This window comes from Eptatretus burgeri, chromosome 3 (genome assembly GCF_056783735.1).
Source record: "Eptatretus burgeri isolate ZD-2024b chromosome 3, Ebu_testis_v1, whole genome shotgun sequence".
Lineage (NCBI taxonomy): Eukaryota > Metazoa > Chordata > Myxini > Myxiniformes > Myxinidae > Eptatretus > Eptatretus burgeri.
In genome coordinates this window covers 78,432,768-78,452,563 of record NC_140963.1, presented here as the reverse complement: position 1 = coordinate 78,452,563, position 19,796 = coordinate 78,432,768, and the positions used below count along the sequence as shown (strand labels likewise).

Below are 19,796 nucleotides of genomic sequence, written 5' to 3'. Positions count from 1 at the left end.
GAGAATGGTACAATCCCAGCCTAGGCTGGATGTTGGCAAGCTCAAGGATGAGAGGGTAGCTGAGGAGTTTGCAAACAGGCTGAGTAGAGATTTGGGGTGTCTGGGTGCTTTGGGGGATCCTGAAGAGTTGTGGAGTGCCTTCAAGACCACCGTCCTTGATGTTGCCGGTAGATGTCTTGAAACTCACCGGAGGGAGAAGAAGAATTTTGTCTCTCAAGGGACACTGGACACCATTGCCCAGAGTCGCAGGGCCACGCTGAATGGCTGAGCTGTTCAGGGAGCTGAGGCTTAAAACTGTATGTGCACTCAGGGTGGACAAGGAGGCCTATGTGCGAGGAATCTGTGAGCGGGTAGAGCATCACCTGTGGTCAAATGATTCTCGTCCTGCTTACAGGGGAATTCGCGCATTGCATTCATCCAAGCCTGCCCCTCGGTGTACTACAGTATGAGCAGAGGGTGGTGGGCTCTTGATAGAGGAGTCTGAAGTGAAGGCCCGCTGGGCCGGTTACTTTGAGTGGCTGTACCAGGCTGACCCACCAACCATTGAGTTAGATTTCAGGAGTGTTACTATCCCTATTGCTGGCCCCCCAATCAGCTGTGTTCCACCTTTGTTTGTGGAAACACAGACTGTGGTGCACCAGTTGAAATGGAGTGTAGCTCCTGGGATCTGTGGCATCCATGCTGAACTTCTCAAGGCTGGTGGAAATGCTGTACTGATGTCATTGCATGCAGTTCTGTGCTCTGACTGGAAGAGTGGCCTTGTTGTCCTTCTCTGGATTGGGAAGGGTGATCTCCAGGACTGCAACAACTCCCGAGGGGTGACGCTGTTCTCAGTTCCCGGCAAGGTCTTTGCTCGGATAATTCTTGATCGGGTTCGCCTCCATCTGCTGAAGCACCAGCGCTCAGAGCAGTCAGGCTTTACGCCAAAGAGGTCAACGATTGACCGTATCCTTGCTTTTTGGGTCCTCACCGAATGCAGACCAAAGTTTTGGCAGGGGCTGCTTGCAACCTCTGTTGATATCTGCAAAGTGTTCAATTCCGTGAACCAGGATGCCCTCTGGAGGATTCTCAGTCTTCGTAGGGTGCCACCAAAACTTGATCGATCTGTTGTCTGAACTTTCCTCTGGTACCGAGTGCTGTGAGATGTGGTGGTTCCTTCTCTGACTTATTTCAAGTTGTTACTGGAGTTTGTCAGGGGTGTGTACTGATCTCCGCACTTTTCAGCACATATACTGACTGGATTCTGGCGAGGATGTCAGAGAGATCAAGCTGCGGTGCATCGTTTGGGAATGTCAAGATCACTGACCTTGATTTCGCAGATGATGCAGTCAGCTTTGCGGAGACTGGATATCCTTTTGGGTGCCCTCGAGGTGCTGAATGACGAGTTGGAGCCGCTGGGATTATGGCTTTCTGGGTCGCAACTGAGATCCAGGCTTTCATTGGCATCTTGGATGCTGCCTTCTTGTCCATACCTGTTTGTGGTGAGGATGTTGTGGTCACAGAACAAATAACTTACCTTGGCAACGATATTCATGTCTCCACTGGCTGTGAGCCAGAGGTCAAAAGATGTTTGGATCGAGCCTGGGGAGTCATGGATTCACTGGATCATGGGGTCTGGCGCTGTCGGTACATATGCAGGAAGATGAATGTCCGTGTCTTCAAGTCCTTTGTGCTTCCAATCTTGCTCTACGGATGCAGTTCCTGAGAGAGATTCAGATGAGCTTTCTTACCTGCGTTCGTCAATAAGCGTCAGTTGCGGCTGTATGGATATGTGGCTCGTTTTCCTGATGCTGATCCTGCTCAACAGATTCTCTCAGCGAGGAACCCTCATGGGTGGAGGATGTCAATGGGCTGACCACGTGCCTCATAGTAGCAGCAGGTTGATCGGCATCTCGAGGAGATGGGGATGGGCCAGACATCGACCTTGGGGATGGCCAAACGGAGGCCCCGAGAGTACCGGCAGAAAGTGTACGCAGCGACGTACTACTCCAGAACATGCTCCCATACCTGACCTGACTTGAAGAATCACTTGAAAAATTTTGGATCTGGATCCATATTCAGATCTTCACCAAAATCGAATCAATTAGTCCTTGCCACACACCTTTAAAGGCCTTTAAAGCACAAACGTATGTTCAAGGTTTAAGATATAAGTTATTCCTAGAACACTGCCCCCAAGGAGTTACTGTTGTGGAAAGATCCTTTTTTTTATAACAAACCCATCAATCCAGTTCTACAAATCTACGATCAACCTCTGGAAGAAGTTCAGTCCCTTGAATCCTTGGCCTTGCTACGAATTATGAACTCTCCTAGGCAGACCACGTTTCCAAGTTGGATTTCAAAGTGACGCCCAGGTTTGGCATTCTCACTGTGTTAATTACCTTGAACACCGAAGATGAACGGAGATTGTGTTTTCACTCGTCTGTCTGTCTGTTATTTGTGAAAGTCGAAGATTTTTCAAGTACTGCACTGTGCTGTATATTCATTTGTCATGTGTGTTATTCTGTCTTTTTTGGCTGTTTATTTGTTACTTGTGAAAATCAAAGATATTTCAAGTATATTGGTTCATCGATTGTTATTCTGTCTGTTGGGTCGCCAAAATAGGTGACCCTTATTGTCAGTAATTCTGTGTGTTTGTTTGGATGTTTGTTCGTTTGTCATCAGCATAATTGGTAGTAAACGTGGGCGGATTTTGACCAAACTCGGGTGGTTGGTACATCTTATGACCTCGTGCTTTGGAAATTGTGATGGTTGCTCGGGACGCTTTGGTGCCCTCGCAACAACCGAAAAACCTTCAAAATCGGTACCGTTCACGCGAAATCAATTCTGAAAGCCATTATCCCACGTAGGGTTATGAAATTTGGCACGAATGATCTACAGGTGATGCTCTATCAAATATATTCCGCTTTTTGTGATATATGGAATACTTTACCCGCAGCACCCCCTACAATTAGGGTATGCGTGAAAATTGAAGGCCCCCGAGCGACCAGGTGAGTGCATCGATACGAATGAAACTGCAGGTTCATGGTACTCAATGAGTACTATACTACAACTTTGCCTCAGGACATATTGACCGATTTCGCTTAGGTCAGGGGTCAAAGGTCAATTAGTGCAAAAATCGATAATATGCGAGAGTTGGAGGTGCCTTCGTGCCAAATGCTACTCCTCGGTTATGGTCGGATGGTCATGAAAATTCACACTAATCGTCTGGAATACATTGTGCACAAACGATCGAGCCGGATTTTTCAATTTAGATCTTTGTTCACCCACAGCACCCCCTCAAACTTTGGGGATTTCCGATTTCAAACCGCATTTCGGTACTTTTCATTCAAATGGATACAGAGTAGTTATCAGAAGATGGAACTGGATGAGATTTGATATGCATAATCTTAAGGTGATTCCCTATCCGCTATATGACATCCATTTTGCTGTATATCTTATACTTTGGATGCTCGGCGACCCATCGCCACCTACCGGCTTGGTCTGTCTGTCTGTCGCCTACAGGTCACAATTTTAAACCAATCTTCACAAAACTTCACCACATGGTAGAGTTTATCATAAGGAAGAAAACCTATTGTTTTTGAGGTCAAAAGGTCAACAACTTAGGTGAGATTTCTAAAATCTTCAATTTTCATCTGATTGACTTGAAATTTGAAGAGGATATATATTTCAGGTCACTGAATTCAACCACCAATTATTGTTAAGATCCATATCGGCTCAAGGTCAACAACTAAAGTGATATTTCTAAAATCCTCAATTTTCATCCGATTGACTTGAAATTTGAAGAGGACTTATATTTTAGGTAACTGAATTCAACCACCAATTATTTTTGAGGTCAATATAGACCAAAAGGTCGACATAGTCCAAATTTCTAAAATTGTCAATTTTTATCGATTCACTTGAAATCTGAAGAGGAGTTGCATATTTGGTCATTGAATTCTACCACCAATTATTTTTGAGGTCAAATTTGTTTTATGGATTTTGCAAGTATCGTGCTTTGCACGACGACATCTTCTTGTTTTGTCTATCTGTCTGTCTGTTTGTTTGTCAATCACCGAGAGGTCAATCTCCATGAAACTTCACAAAATGGTGGTGTTGGTCATAAGCAAGAAGTCTATTGATTTTAAGGTCAGAAGGTCAACAACTTTGTCAAATTTCTAAAATCATGAATTTTCATATGATTGAGTTAAATTTGCAGAGTATTTGCACATCAGATCAGTGGCTTCAACCACCAATTACTTTTGACGTAAACATCGGCAAAATTTCTAAAACTGTCAATTTTCATCCGATTGATTTCAAATTTGAATGTGGTTTGCATCTCAGCTCACTGAATTTAACTGCCAATTATTTTTGAGGTCAACAACTTAGGTGAAAATTTCTAAAATCGTCAATTTTCATCCAATGGACTGGAAATCTGAAGAGGATTTGCATATTTGGTCATTGAATTCAATCACCAATTATTTTTAAGGTCAAATTTGTTTTATGGATTTTGCAAGTAAAAGAAAATCCTTCAATAGTATGGGTTCTACTATCGTGGGATTCTACCAATCGTGGGAATCCAATTGTGTTCAGATTCCGTTATCGTGGGATTTAATTTTTGCCAATCGTGGTTTTTTTTTTGCTGAGATGAGTCATCTTTTGCATCCTGTGCATGAACGATTACCTTCCATTATGAGCATGTGGTGTTTCTCGTGCACCGTTTTTAAGGAGCCCAAATGTAAAGCAATGGACAAAGATAGTTGTGCCAAAAGGCAGAGAAAGGTTATGATGTTGGACGATAATATCGAGTTGTTAGATCGGTTGGTTTGAGGAGAAAATGCGGCATCTGAACGGTCTGCCATTACTGGGTCGCTGATTACCGGTAGAACCTTCCCCATTGTATTGTTCCTCATCCGTAAACCTTCATTATCCTTCAAACCTAATTCCCAAATGTTCATTTTCCAACTCCGTATGCGAACCTTATTGCCAAATACTTAATTTCCGACTCCTGGATTTGAACCCCATTCTCAAACGCATTCTCATGCAAAGCTCATGAAACAAATCAATGCGAGGGGATTTATAACGGAACAGGTTTTTAACACTGATAATAAGGACGACAATATCATCTCGTACCTTGGTCCCCAAGCAGGGAAGATCGTCGTTCAAGGTAAGGTAATTTAAGGATCATGTTACCCTTCTCTGTTGTGGGTTGTGGAAATGCTGTAGGCGCCCTCGTCGTAAAGCTAATGCTGCTTTTCCTTTGGCTGAATCCCCTTCCCCGCTCACCCCTTCCCCGCTCACCCCTTCCCCGCTCACCCCTTCCCCGCTCACCCCTTCCCCGCTCACCCCTTCCCCGCTCACCCCTTCCCCGCTCACCCCTTCCCCGCTCACCCCTTCCCCGCTCACCCCTTCTCCGCTCACCCCTTCTCCGCTCACCCCTTCTCCGCTCACCCCTTCTCCGCTCACCCCTTCTCCGCTCACCCCTTCTCCGCTCACCCCTTCTCCGCTCACCCCTTCTCCGCTCACCCCTTCTCCGCTCACCCCTTCTCCGCTCACCCCTTCTCCGCTCACCCCTTCTCCGCTCACCCCTTCTCCGCTCACCCCTTCTCCGGTCACCCCTTCTCCGGTCACCCCTTCTCCGGTCACCCCATCTCCGCTCACCCTTTTTCCCCGCTCACCCTTTCTCCCTGCTCACCCTTTCTCCTCGCTCACCCTTTCTCCCCGCTCACCCTTTCTCCCCGCTCACCCTTTCTCCCCGCTCACCCTTTCTCCCCGCTCACCCTTTCTCCCCGCTCACCCTTTCTCCCCGCTCACCCTTTCTCTGCTCACGTTTCCCATGCTTCACTCCCCTCTCTAACAGCATCATCCCAAAATAAGTCTTGTGGTTTCTATTTTCGGCAGAGTACAGTGCAGTATGTAATATGTTTACCATCACCTACCTCCTTACTTTAGAAACCTAAGACCTCTAAGACCCTTTAGATCCCTGTTCTTCATTGCATGGCCCACAAGCCACTGGCGGCCCCTTGTGGCCTAAACTGCAGCCCCTGACACATGGCCGATAATACAGAGACATGACAGAAGTAAATAGACACCCTAAATTTCTTCATTTCATTTGTATAACAGTTTTACTCAGTGATTTGTACTAATTAATATTCGACTATTTCTTTGCAGAAACGAGTTCCTGGGTTTTGTACGACAATTAACTGTGTCTCAAACCCAGGAAGCGCAAACTTTCTGATTTTCAAAGAGGATGAATTGTTGGCCATTTGGAAGGTGGAGTCAGCCAGCATCAGATAGCTCAGAACCTTGGCATTCCGCTTTCTACGGTCAATCGGGTGATTGTGCAATTCACCAATGAAGGAAAGGAATCCACAGCTTCCCGTTCTGGTTGATCTGGGTCCTCAGAAAGGTGTCTTTGAGCTGTCAAGCGGTCCATTGAGAAAACTTCTAATTGCAAGGCAGCAGATGTTGCAGAGGATGTCCAAGTTAGCTCACGAACTGCTGTGTGGTACCTTTATCAACTGGGCTACTGTGAGAGAGAGCAGCTATGAGAAAACCTCCTCTTAGACCAGCGAACATTCAAAGGAGAAAGAAGTGGGCTGACAAGATGGCCAACAGACCCTTGGAGTTTTGGCAAACTTATTTTTTTCAGATGAGTCCCATTTTGCTCAATTTTCTGACAGTGGACACGTATGAGTCTGGAGACTTCCCAGTCAAGAGTTCTCTTTGAATCGATTGCAGCCAACTGTCAAACACAGTGGTTTGTCAGTGATGCTGTGGGGAGCAATCAGGAACACTGGTCAGTCAGAGCTTGTGTGTGTTGGCAACATCAACTCTACGACACTCATTTCTATCCTTGATGATTGATGTCTCCCCATCTTCTCCACTGGTCAGATGGTCAAAAACAACACTCTGTTCATGGTAGATGGAGCTCCATGCCACACTACAAAAAAGACCAAAGAATGGCAGGACAGAAATGGGATCAAGTGACATCCATGGCCAAGTCATTCTCCTGACATGAATCCGATTGAACACCTCTGGGCCATATTGGATGGAGCTGTGTGGAAAAAAGACCAGGACACCAACAACATGGGCAGAATTTCGAAACCTTTTGTCGTGAAGCCTGGGTAGAAATCCCACAAGAGGAAATTTCAGAACTCGTTTGTTCTATGCCTGAAACAGTAAAAGCATTGAAATCTGCAAATGGCATGTCTACATAATACTAGTGTATGTATTAAAATGGACCAAATATGCTTCAAATGTTCAATAAGTAAATTCTTTCAAAATCATGGTGTCTATTTACTTCTGCCATGTCTCTGTTCAAAAATGTGAAAACACCCCATCATAATTCACCATAAATGCCATCAAATTCACCCAATGGTTTCAAATGAGTGTTCCAATGTGAAGCGTAAAAGTAACATCACTCCATCAGTAGATGGCAGGATGCAGACAATTATGCTTTTCTGCCCAGTAACCGCAACGAAAAAGCCAAATAAATAAAAAATAATAATAAAAAAAAGAGTATGTGGAGGTGGGACCTAATAGAAGCCATTTTGGAGCCCTGCAGGCAGTGTGGAGGCTCTCACACTGATGTCTTTTCGGCAAAAGTGGCCTCCTTCTAAAAAATAGTGAAGGTCACAGTTGTAGATCTTCTTTGACCCTTTAGAACCCTGAAGACCCTTCGATCCCTCCTTTCTTTCCTTTAAGGCCCAGTCACACCTTGACGTTTTAGCCAGCAATGGCAACGTATCAAAATGTATGTAAAACGCTGGCTTACGTTGAACTTTTGATGTTTTTTTTAAGATTCGGACGTATTCATAACGGGTTGGTCGTATGCATAACATATTAGTTACGGACACAGAACGTTTCGTTGTCTTATAGATAATTTATACCAACGAATGCTTAGCCTGTTGTCGGCATTCACAACCTATGCCCAACGATAGTCTAAGTTATGCATAGCGTGCTGCACGTATCGCCGACGATGTCGTGACGTAGCCTATTAAAAGGCTGCCGCACAACGATTGAAATCATAACCGCCGGAGAAATGGAAGTGTCAACATCGCAGTCACACCTTTATGATCTTGCCAGCGTATGCCGACCTCTGAAAAATGCGTCTAAAACGCTGGCGCACATCGAATACGGTATGGGTAAGTTTGGTATGCGTGAATAGAACGCTAACGTACGCCATCATACGTCGTATTAAGTGGAGTACGTCTTGTAATTATAAACGTGTTAAACATTTTACGACGTACTTGCCGTATGAAACACGTTCCGAATGCGATGGGAATAAGTTGTACGCACGATATGCTAACGTTGTCACACGTCGACAAAAGTTACTTGTAAGGTCCTCATAAGTCGAAACACTCAAGGTAATGGTTAGCGTCAGTGTTCCAGACTCCATGTTTTTTTTTTTGTTTTTTTTTTTTCTTCGGTATGACGGTGATGTTGACACTTCGATTTCAAGTGCGGTTATAATTTAAATCGTTGAGCGGCAGCCTTTTAATTACATTATATTATAACTGCACTACAAATCGAAGTGTCAACATCACCATCATACCGAAGAAAAAAAAACAAAAAAAAAACATGGAGTCTGGAACACTGACGCTAACCATTACCTTGACGTGTTTCGACTTATGAGTACCTTACAAGTAACTTTTGTCGACATGTGCCAACGTTCGCATATCGTGCGTACAACATGTTACTCATAGGTTAGAAATAAGTTTCGGGTACGCTAAACATTACCTCGACGTGTTTCGGCTTATGAGTAACTTACAAGTAACGTGTCTACAACTTATGGCCAGCGTTATGCAGAACATGTGAGTCATACGCTGGCATAAGTCTTAAAATTTCAAGCATGGAAAATTTGAGGACAACCAAAAAGTACAATGTTTAAAGCCAGCGTACTACGACGTATGGCAGTGTTTTTCAGCGTGCTCTCAATGTTATCAAAACTTACCAATAACGTATTCGACGTGTACCAGCGTTTTACACAAATTTTCCAAAAATCTGCATAAGCTGGCTAAAACGTCAAGGTGTGACTGGGCCTTTAGACCTTCACACCTTTCAGACCTTTAAATACCCTGCTTACCTCTTTCACCTTTGACTCTTTTTCGACATTTTAAGACGCTTTAGACCCCTTCAGACATTTATAACCCTAAAGGGTTAAAGGGAGCTTACATTACACTCTTTAGACCCCTTCAACCTTTGAAGACCTTTTCAGACTTTTCCACATTTCCACCTTTGACCCTTTTGAACTTCAGACCATTTGACCTTTATATGTTTACAACTAGACCATTTAGACCTTTAATTTTCAATCAACGAACTTTCATTTTGTAAATCCTTCCGTTTATTTGCCACGCAATATACACCACACAAAACAAGTCCTGGAGAGGCCATGAGGGTCTGCAATCTCCGATTGCTCTTTCTTGTATTCCCTTGTATCAATTTAACCTCTCACTGGCTACGAGGGCATGTGTGCTGTTTCATTTACTGTAGGTTTTGTTTTCCCTGCCCAGACCAATAATGTTATCAATTGCAGTTCATCCTGTTTTTGCCTCTCCATCACTCTCTAGCTTGAAAAAGCCCCAAATTCTCCCCTAAATTGCCACTGCCTACTTTGCTGCCCTAACACTTGCCTACACACACTCCACCCTTACCCCTGCCTGCATTTGCTGCCCCCCACCCCATCCCTACTATTGCAAATCATACTATTCCTTCCATTACTGCATCATCCATCATATGTCATCTTCCATCTCTGTCTGTGATCCGTTCTACCCCCATTAACCCTATCCTCAGGATAACATGAGCAAACTAGTAATTTAATCACTGCATTATGGCATTATAGAGTACACAAGCTGGCCATATGCCTAGAATCTTTCAAATTGTGATATAGCACCAAATTTGGTGGAGTTGTACTTCAGGCCATATCTTTTCATTTTTGCTGCAGAGCCCCGATGAAATATCATTTTGAAGGCTGGAAGTAGTTGGTTCTCCTTTTAACCTTTACTGTCAATAGCAACTGAAGAAATAGGCTAATCATGACCAAACAAAGCAAATAAACCCATGCAAGCTATATATTTTGAGAAAGGGCAAGGACTGGAGAATATGAAAATAGCAGCGGCAAACACATGACCTCATGAGATACTCAAAATGGCCGCCATTGACAGGGAACAACCAAAATGTGTTTAATTGGACCCCCCCCCCCCATAAACAGGTCATCTTGGCTAAATATTAAGGAAAATGACTGTGGCATCATAAAGCGGAGGCAAAAATCTACTCCCAAGTCAAATTATAGGTTCTTATTGCCAATAATAATGAAATTAGGGCACAAATTTTGAAAAAGATTCTGAAGTCAGTTTTTTGTGGAAAATTTTGGCTCAGTCACTTACAGTCCTACGATCACTCAAGTCAAAAATATCATCACATTATCCTCAGGAAGCGATAGATTGCCTTTAGAAATGGTTATCCTGCATTATAAATAGTATGATTTTATATTAGCTGACCTCATTGAATATTCAAAATTGTGGAAATTTCATGATAAAGTAAGGATTATTATTTTCATGACCAAAGTGAGAACATCAGATGTCGATTCCTGACCAGATCACTGAAAGCCAATTGCCAGGTGCCAGCACCCACCGGAACACCACGACAGACAGACAAAACAATCACCAGACTTTTAACACCTGAATCACGACCATGACAGAGCAGATATAACACCTTCAGGAATCACGAAAAATTCGCTTTGGAAAGCACTCTCACACAACACCCCTGCCTGATGAAGTGGTAGCTCAGGGCACTAGCAGACTGTCGAGAGCATTGGTAATGATTCAATTAGTTGATACCTCCTTTAGAGCCAAATGTGATAAGTCGATACACCAGTAATTACCGCAGGAATATATGGAGCGCCCGTCATTCAAACATGTGCACGACTGGACATAAAATGTTAACGATGTTTCTGAAAAAAGGCACCAATTGTAATAGTTACTCTTGCTTTATATACAAATAAATACAGGTGTGACAAGGTATTATTGTACCATTGTGACAAGTTGCTCATGGTGCACTTGTATGCAGGAAAATGATGGGTAAAGATTAAAACCAACAGATTATCATGTATCTGTCATGTGTCTATGAAGACTGATTTAGTTTACTTGCCTGCTACAAGACCCTTGGCCAGAATATGCACATAGTTGAGTACACTCTGAGCTGACTTGTAGGCATTTACATCATCTTGCACAGCTTTTCTTGCATCTGCGCTGTAGCAGCTCATTGCACATTTTGCTGGCATCAGGCAGGACATGTACACTCCTTCCTGAAAGTCCCTGTTTTGTCCATCTTGTTTACCCTGTGTACCCCACCCCATCCCTCTCCTATCCACAGATCTCCTCATGTCTCTGTTCCCCAATGCTTTTCCTTCCCTCTCCCACCCCTCTTGTCTCCTGCTCCCCTTGTTGTGCATTTCTGTGTGTTAGCTCTCACACGAGCCTCAACAGTGACTACAAAAATAAAAATAAAAAACCTGTTTTCCCTGCTGCCAGCCCCAATCACATGGAGAGGGCAACTCTGGTTGCCTGACCAAGAACTGGCTCCATACATCGGTTCGTTGATGGGCACCTCGACAGATATGGTCCTTCAAAGCTGCTTGGGTTGGGGGAATATTTTCCAGAGATCTCTTCCCCTTGGTAAATAAGGCTTGGCGTGCATTATTTACACTTCTAAGGGCCATCGTTTCGCAGTAGAGTAGGACAACATGTTGCTCAAGGGTGGCTGGTGTTGCCTCAGTGAGTTATGTTGGTCATGCAGAGAGGGATAGGAACGCATCTGTTGCTGTTACTGCAGGGAAGATGGTCCAAATGTCCCACAGTCTTCTTTCTTCTGCCTGCAAATGCAATGCAGATGTCACATCACAGCCCGTGAGAGCATGGAAGAACGGTAAGGCTGCTGCTTTTGAGGATCCTATTCTGAAAATTATAGTGTGGATTGGAATGAGCCCGTATTTCTTCCCAACACCGAATGCAATCCAAATTGACATGTATCCAGACGTCTGAGTCCGAGCTTTCTCTGGACATCGCACGGGTTTCTCTTTTTGGTCTTCCTGGCAAAAAGAGAACACAGTGCCAATTCTGTTTGCTGTCCAGAGGTAGCTGACTTGTGTCCCCTGGGTATTACAAGTTGGCATATATTTGACGTGATGGAGACTGTAACAATGACCTCTACCACCAATACCACCACCACGAAGCACGAATGTCTTTCATCCTTTGCTTCCTTTCCTTGCTCGATGCACATCTGAAAATAAATTCCAAATAAGTTTAGTAATGGATAGGTTAATAATGCTAATGGTATACGTTTCTACATTAGGATTAAAGGTCACTTCTGAACTCGTACTCGATTCACAAACAAGTACATTCACACATTAATTTACTGAAAACATCACAATCTTGTTTTTGATGCCAAGATATTGAAGATTTAAAAATGTAACCCTCAACTTTCAGCAGATCAACATCAGCCACAAAGCCCCCTTTTCAAAATGAAAGGTGCCATCCTCGTGATACATGATGCTATGTTTAAAATATACAATCCAGAGTGATGCGATATTGCTGCATTAGTATAGAATGTTCTTTAAAATAATATCGTTTGCAAAGATGGTTATTTTGCCACATAAATTAGTGTGCTTTAGGTAAAATCAATACGTTTTGGGGTGGTTAGGGGGTTCCAGGCTTCAAAATCATTTTTCATCGGGACTCTGTATTCAAAATAAAAAGGTATGACCTAAACTACAACTACAGCACCAATAAAATTTGGTGCTTTTATCATAAAGTGAACGATTTTTAGCTTATGTACTCTACTATTAGGAAAATCTGGGTCACACCAAAAACGAGCCAGTACTACGAGAAAGTCGATGTTATCCTTGGGAACAGGCCTGCAACAGCATGTCATGTGTACATACATTTATTATTGTTGGAGGGGAGGGTGGGGGTGTTCCTTGCAAGATCGAGGCTCATGGAACGTTCAACGCCATGGTGGGTATAAAGTCAATAAACCGACAGTGGGGCAGCACTCAGGAGACAGTTAGACACAAGCAAGAGAATGAATGGACAGGAAAATAGCAGAGAGAGGAGGGGAGGAAATGCAGTAACCTGCTAGTTAGAGAGTTGGATTGGATCAGGTGAAGGGGTTGGGGGTGGGCGGGGTGAGGTTAAAAAAGATATGTTGTTGGTAAGGATGGTGGATGAAATGGGATAGTTGCCTTAGAGGGTCAGAGGTCTGAGAGAGCACAAGGAGCTGGACCAGAGCAGAAGTGGTAGGGAGGGGGGAGGGGGGAGGCCACCGGCCTGCTTGAGAAATATGACAGACAACCTGCTTTGGCTTGGTCTCGGGAGATTGCAGTAATGTTGAGAGCTTTAGATTTCAGAGAATCCAGGAGAGACAGATGTGAAGTTGTGTATTGGCCCATAAGGGAGTGTGGTACTCTGTTACACTATTGACACAGGCCTTTATTGGCTGTGAGTAGCTCCTGATATTCCAAAGAAACACTTGGAACAACAGAGGATCTCCACTCGAAGCTGGCTTTGAAGGCGTTTTGGCCTTAATTTTCACCCAGCCGATGTCACAGGTCGTGGTGAGGCCGAAAAGTTCAAGACACTGAACCATTTCTCGTGGTTGACCATGGAAATAGATAGGTGGGTTCGTTTGACGATCCTTCTGGAGCGATAGGATGAGATTGATATTTTAGGACATGTCACATTATCAAATCGGTGTCGAGTCGATTCCAGATCCGCAGAGATTGACGCAGCAAATTTTGCCTGTCATTTGATTGGTTTGTTCAATGAAGGACACAATGTGGAGTTGTCTGTAAAAATACGAGTTTTCCAGAGCATTGGAGAAGTCGTTTTGTCCATGAGGATCAAGACGGGCAAATGCAATCCTTTGGGGTACATTGATCTGGAAAACTCTTCCACTGCAAGAGGAGAGGAGAGGTCTCATTGATAGCAACACATGTGAGTGAAGGACGTTAGAAATGCAGAAATGAAGGTGGCCTCGTGCCACAGGAAACAAGCTTGGCAAACAGAGCAGAAAGCCACACTGTTGAATGCATGAGATATGCCAAAGGTGATGGTCCTGTCCTCCTGTTTGAGATTTCAGGCCTCCAACCACTGCTGAAAGAGGAGTAGCAGCAGTTAGGCATTCGTGTCATCTTTAGCCAACGAGTATAAAGTAGAAACTCTTCGCTCTGCTTACGGCTTCAATTACCTTAGAATAGCTACGCTCTTTGCAATATCATCCTCCTCTCCTCCCTGCTCTTTTTCTGTGAGTTCATGCCCTTGGTTTGTGTCCCCCCCCCCCCCCCCCATTGTCCAATTGCTCTCACTTTCATTATGTTTCTCTTTTCTAGGTACCTCACTCTTCCATGAGCCTCGTTTTTTTGTTACAAAAACGATCTTCAGGCTTTCCTTGCTTTTCCTTCTCTCACGTCTGGAATTGCCTCCTTGTGTCTCTCCATTCACACTCGTCTCTCGATTGATTTTAGGGTTCAGTTCATCAACATCTCATTTGCTTTGATGATTCGGCTCATTAAGGACATTCCTACCTATTATCTTTTCCACTCATTATCCCATCTTGTGTCCCCCTGTTACCCTCCCCCCAAATTTACTCTCAGATCTTGTTTATATATTAAGCATCTAATACCCACATGTTCCCACTGCCCTATGCTCTCATTAATAACCCCTTTTCCTCTGTTCTCCTCTTCAAAGACTCCAAACTCTGTAGAGAAAATACAAAGCTACCGTGGATTTGTCGAGTTGTGGTCTTGTGCATGGCGTAGCTTTGGTTCATTTGTTTATATTCGTTTTTTGAGTTGAAACCAACAAAATGGTGTCCATCAAAAGACCAACGACTGGGAATCTAATGGAGGTGTGGCCTTCTTGAATGTGTATAGTGAGTGACCTCATGCTCTCATAGGCTGCTGAAGATCAAGGAGTGGATCGACCTCCATGATCCTGGAGCAGCCCTCATTCCATTCAGTGGTGCTCTGGAGCTGAAGTTGGAGGACATGCAGGAGGACGAGATGGAGAAGTACCTGCAGGAGATCAAAACCACAAGGTGAGTGCCTCGTCTCGAGAGAATGTTTGCTATTATTACAAAAATAAATGATGGAGTGTGTTTCGCAGTGGCTTTTAAGGTTATCGCGTTCATGGTCCGTTGGTGAGACATTATACAGACTGGTGAATGAATCGAGTTCGCTAATCTTAATGTTACATCTCACCTATATCTGTTAACGTTTCCTCATCTCGCCATCAGTTTTGGAAATGCAGGATTTCTTGTGGTACCCTGTTGTCTCATTGTGTTTGTTCCATTATCCTCATTCCATCCAAATGTTTGTTCTTAAAAAGAAAGACAAGCTTGTATCCAATTTCCTATTGCAACAGATTTTGGAAAATATTGTGGATTTCCAACTCCCTTTAGTTTGCTCGGATACCCTGACATGATGAGACGAAACACTGTATTTTGTAAATCAAACGGCAATAATTTTGTTTCCTTATCTTGTTTGTCGTATCGATTTGTAAAATGTGCCAAAACAAAAATGGTGCTTGAATGTTTGAGCACACCCTCCGATCCTGTAGGTTATGTGGACCCACCACACCATGTATAAGGTGTGCTGAAAAAGTTTTGTTACGAGAAACGCCCACCTCTATGGGAGCATAATAACTCTCCCTTTGGCAGGGTTAGTAAAGTGCTTGCAGTATGTCATGTGTACGGTGCAAAATTGCAAGTCATCTCCACAGCCGACTTGTAATGCTGTCTCCCACCACCACTGGGTGACACGACACAGCGCACATTTACATAGAGAACTTGTGTCCACCACCACCACCACCTCACCCCTTTCAACTCTCTTCCCCAATCCCTGTGGCTATTCATTTTTTTTCACGCCGAAAACCTTCCCACGCACACTCGAAGTACAACCATCAAAGGTAAACGCTTTCCGTCCAAGGGTTTTGGAGTGCATGCAAAACACACACACACACACACACACACACACACACACACACACAACTGGTGGACAACTTCCACCTGGACAGTCACCAATTTAGCGATGGATGGCCCTTGGACACTGTTCGCCGGGAAAGCCGAACAGATTTTTTTTTCGATTTCTGACGTACAGAAACTCCAGCGATATCTGTTGCCTACAGTAGCTCCCCCATTTGAAAAGGATTGGGGCTGAGTGTGAACCACAAGGGGAACGCACTGCAAATATACCCCTCCTCGTGAGGTCCTTTCACCAATTTCCAACGGCTGTGAGTTTTGACTCGCACCGCGGTTATAATCTCCCAAATCTGTACTGTGCACCAACCAGGCCAACATGCCAGTGGTGAGAAAACAGGGTTTATTCTTAAGTGAAGGGCTGGGGAGAACAAGAAAGCCACACACTGATGGTTCTTTGTACATAAATTAGTGCCCTCGAGACCGCGACGGCTAAAAGCTGAACCTAAACCACACACCACAAACTAAGACCAGGAGAGCGGTTACAAGACTGAAAAACCTGGTCCCCACACGATGGTTGCGTGGGGTGGCGAAGTCTCACATGATGGTGTAAGAGAGAGAGAGAGATCGGCCTCGGTGCATCCGGCTTGTCATGACCGGCCAAGGCAATGTGGGTTTCTCCTTGCCTGGCACTCCAAGTGTTGTTTCCAACGTCTCCGTCATTTGAATCCTATCCTAGGATCAGAACTGTGCTTGCACTGAAGAGCTGAAAGCAGAACTTTCCTGCACAGCCCTCGGCTTGACTCCTGTACTCCTGGACTGTTGGCTCGACTGAATCTTCTCTTGGCTCAACTCTCTACTTGATGGTTCCAAACTCCCACAATCGTTTTTCCCTCTGCCTCCTCAGCCTCTTATGCCCCCGTGACCATGTGCTGCTGCACATTGGCTCACTGCTCAGCTTCTTCTTGCTTCAAACGGTTTCTAAGGCCTTGATGCAGCTCATACCTTCCGCACGGTCACAGGGTCTTGCATTGCGCTTTCCTCGAGGGCTGGGGGTTTGGTGGCTCGTGGAGCTCGCAGAGATGCCATATGATATGTTAAAACAACACGTACAGATTATGACGAACAGCCGGGGTGGGGGTGGGGGGGGGGCTGGTAGCAGGCTTACGGAGGGAATGGGTCACATTTATCAGCTCCTGTACAAACTTCAGCACGTGCCTTATCATTTTACATAGAAACCACACATTTGCGCTAAACATTTATTAATGACACAACTAGTTTATTTTACACCATTTACCCCATCACTGTTCCCACAACGGAATATATATATATATATATATATATATATATATATATATATATATATATATATATATATATATATATATATATATATATATAGTGACATTTAATGCATGAACATATTTGTTTTGTTGATAAATTGTTTCATTTAAACAGCATAACTAAGGCATAAATCTCAGTCTGCAAAGACCTGAGTGCCACATGGATGCCATCCTAGTTTAGAGGTGATGTGCCGGCATAATTTACGTGTGTGACGTCAGTATCCTGTCACATCTAGAGTCAATGTGCCCTTTCATTTTATTTTTAAAATATGTATGCTGTATATATACACACATGTGGTTTTTTTCGGGGTTTTTTTTTTAAGGTTCTTCTGGCTCAACAGAGGCATCGGCTCTGCCTATTAGGCATGAGCTTAGCAAAGCTACATTCCTCTACTTCTCAGTAAGATTGTGTTGCAGCCAATACCGGGAGGACAATTGAAGTCTCGATTTTATAGACCAGTCCACCTTGGAGAGGGAACATCCACATTCCCCCTCTGGGGTGGACGTGCGCACATGCGTGTGAGCGTACGCACAACCGTTTGCGCTTGCTCGTGCTCTCTCCTTAAACTATTTATCCATTTGATGAATTTTCCGCTCATTTGTGCATTTCATCATGTTTGTTTTATTTAATTGGTAACTTGTTGTTACAGCAAGCGACCTCAGATAAAACCCTGTAACTTTGTTTTCCTTCCCATTACACTGTAAGTGATAGAAATGTCTTGGTATAAGTTTAGTGCAAAAGCCGAATGAACCACCGCTGACTTGTCATTTCCACTTTTTGTTTCCATGTCCTCAACCCCCCTCTCCCCCTTCCAATATTCCCACTTCTCACCTTCTTATACACACACACACACACACACACACACACACACACACACACACACACACACACACACACACACACACACACACACACACACACACACACACACACACACACAGTGCTCTCTCAAAAATAATTAAGACAGGTTTCTCAGCATTGCAGTTGGAATACTTCTTCACCGCTGGACCAGACGAGGTGCGCGCCTGGACAGTCCGGGTAAGGACACTTCCACCTTCCTCGACATGTGACACTTTGCTGTCCTTTCGATGGCAAAACCATGGAAAACCTAATTGTAATTTTCCTCATTCAATTACTCTCCGGTTGTGTAGGATTGGTGGAGTTGAAGGGAATAGTTATAGATTGTATTGGATTTGCAAAGCAAAAGCAGCCAAGCGTTGGATAGGCACTTGGTGCGACGTTAAGAATGGAGTGAGTCAACACCCTGAATGAGCTCGTGGGAAGAAATAAATTGCACAGACACATCGAGGCGATTCCACAGCCAAAATAAAACAAGACAAAGTAGTGAAGGTTTTGCAGAAAACTTATTCTGGGTCAGTCAGAGGCACCAGATCAAGGGTCATGGGTCAAAATATCAATGGGAACTGGAGTAGGGAGCAAGGGTCAAAGATTTACCCCCCTATCAAATCAGGTAAACTAAAGTCCCCATATACTCGGAGTAGCGACATGACACATCCCAAAAAATTATGGTCACGTGGGTCATTCGCAGTATTTTGTATCTTTCAACAGCTCATTGAATGAGCCAACGATAGCTCATTATTGTTTTTTCAAATGACAAGAAACTGTGTCATTGGATGCACCAATCGATCAGAGAAGGGTTTCAAAATGTATAGATTTCTTGCAGATGCCAAAAGAATTTTTTTGGGGGGGAAAAACAAGGAAAAAAGACATTTAATGTCATAGCCCCCGTTGTTTTAGAAATTTTGCTGAACGGAGTTAAAGGGCTGGCCCATATTTATTTCCAACTGAAATGGCCACCAGTGTACCAGTCGGCCATCTTTTATCCGATCGCAAAATAAAATTAGGTGCAAGTGTATGCTATCGTGTACTGTGCTTGTGCCACGTTTAAACAAAATTGGACCATGCATGTCCGAGAAACGGTTGGGGATGCGTTTAAGTAACAAAATGGCCACCAGTCGCCCATCTTGGATCTGAACTCGGAAAAAAAAAGACATGCATATGGAAGCCATCATTCCTTATCTGTGTGCTAATTTTGAGCAAGATCAGTAAATGCATGTCTGATAAATGGTTGAGGACATGTTCAACACTGGGTTTTTGTTTTTTTACAACTAAAATGGCCACCAGTCTACCAATCGGCCATCTTGCATCTGATCTGAAAAAAAAAGTGACGTGCAGATATAAGCCATCCGTTATCTGTGTGCCGTGTTTGAACAACATTGGTAATGGTAAATGCATGTCCGAGAAATGGTTGAGGACATGTTCAACATCAGGTTTTTTTAGACCTAAAATGGCCGCCAGTCAGACATCTTGATCGCATCATGAAACAAAATGATGTGCATATGTACGCCATCATGTGCTGTCTTTTTGCTAAGTACGAATAAAATTGGTCCAGACATGTCCGAGATATGGTTGCGGACGCACGCACACATGCATGGACATGAAAATCGAGACAAAACCCAGAAGACCCAGTTTCGGACTAA

The 19,796-nt window shown here is 43.9% G+C and overlaps 1 protein-coding gene across 4 annotated transcripts in view; it reads left to right on the top strand.

Moving 5' to 3' along the window:
* The window catches only part of OLA1 (Obg like ATPase 1), a 104,375-nt gene that overhangs the window by 64,612 nt on the left and 19,967 nt on the right, over positions 1–19,796 (top strand). For all 4 annotated transcript variants that reach the window (XM_085874133.1, XM_085874129.1, XM_085874130.1 and 1 more), the window contains exons 8-9: positions 14,932–15,072; positions 18,237–18,333. In XM_085874133.1, the coding sequence (XP_085730259.1) occupies positions 14,932–15,072; positions 18,237–18,333 (238 nt within the window). The remainder of the gene's footprint in view (positions 1–14,931; positions 15,073–18,236; positions 18,334–19,796) is intronic.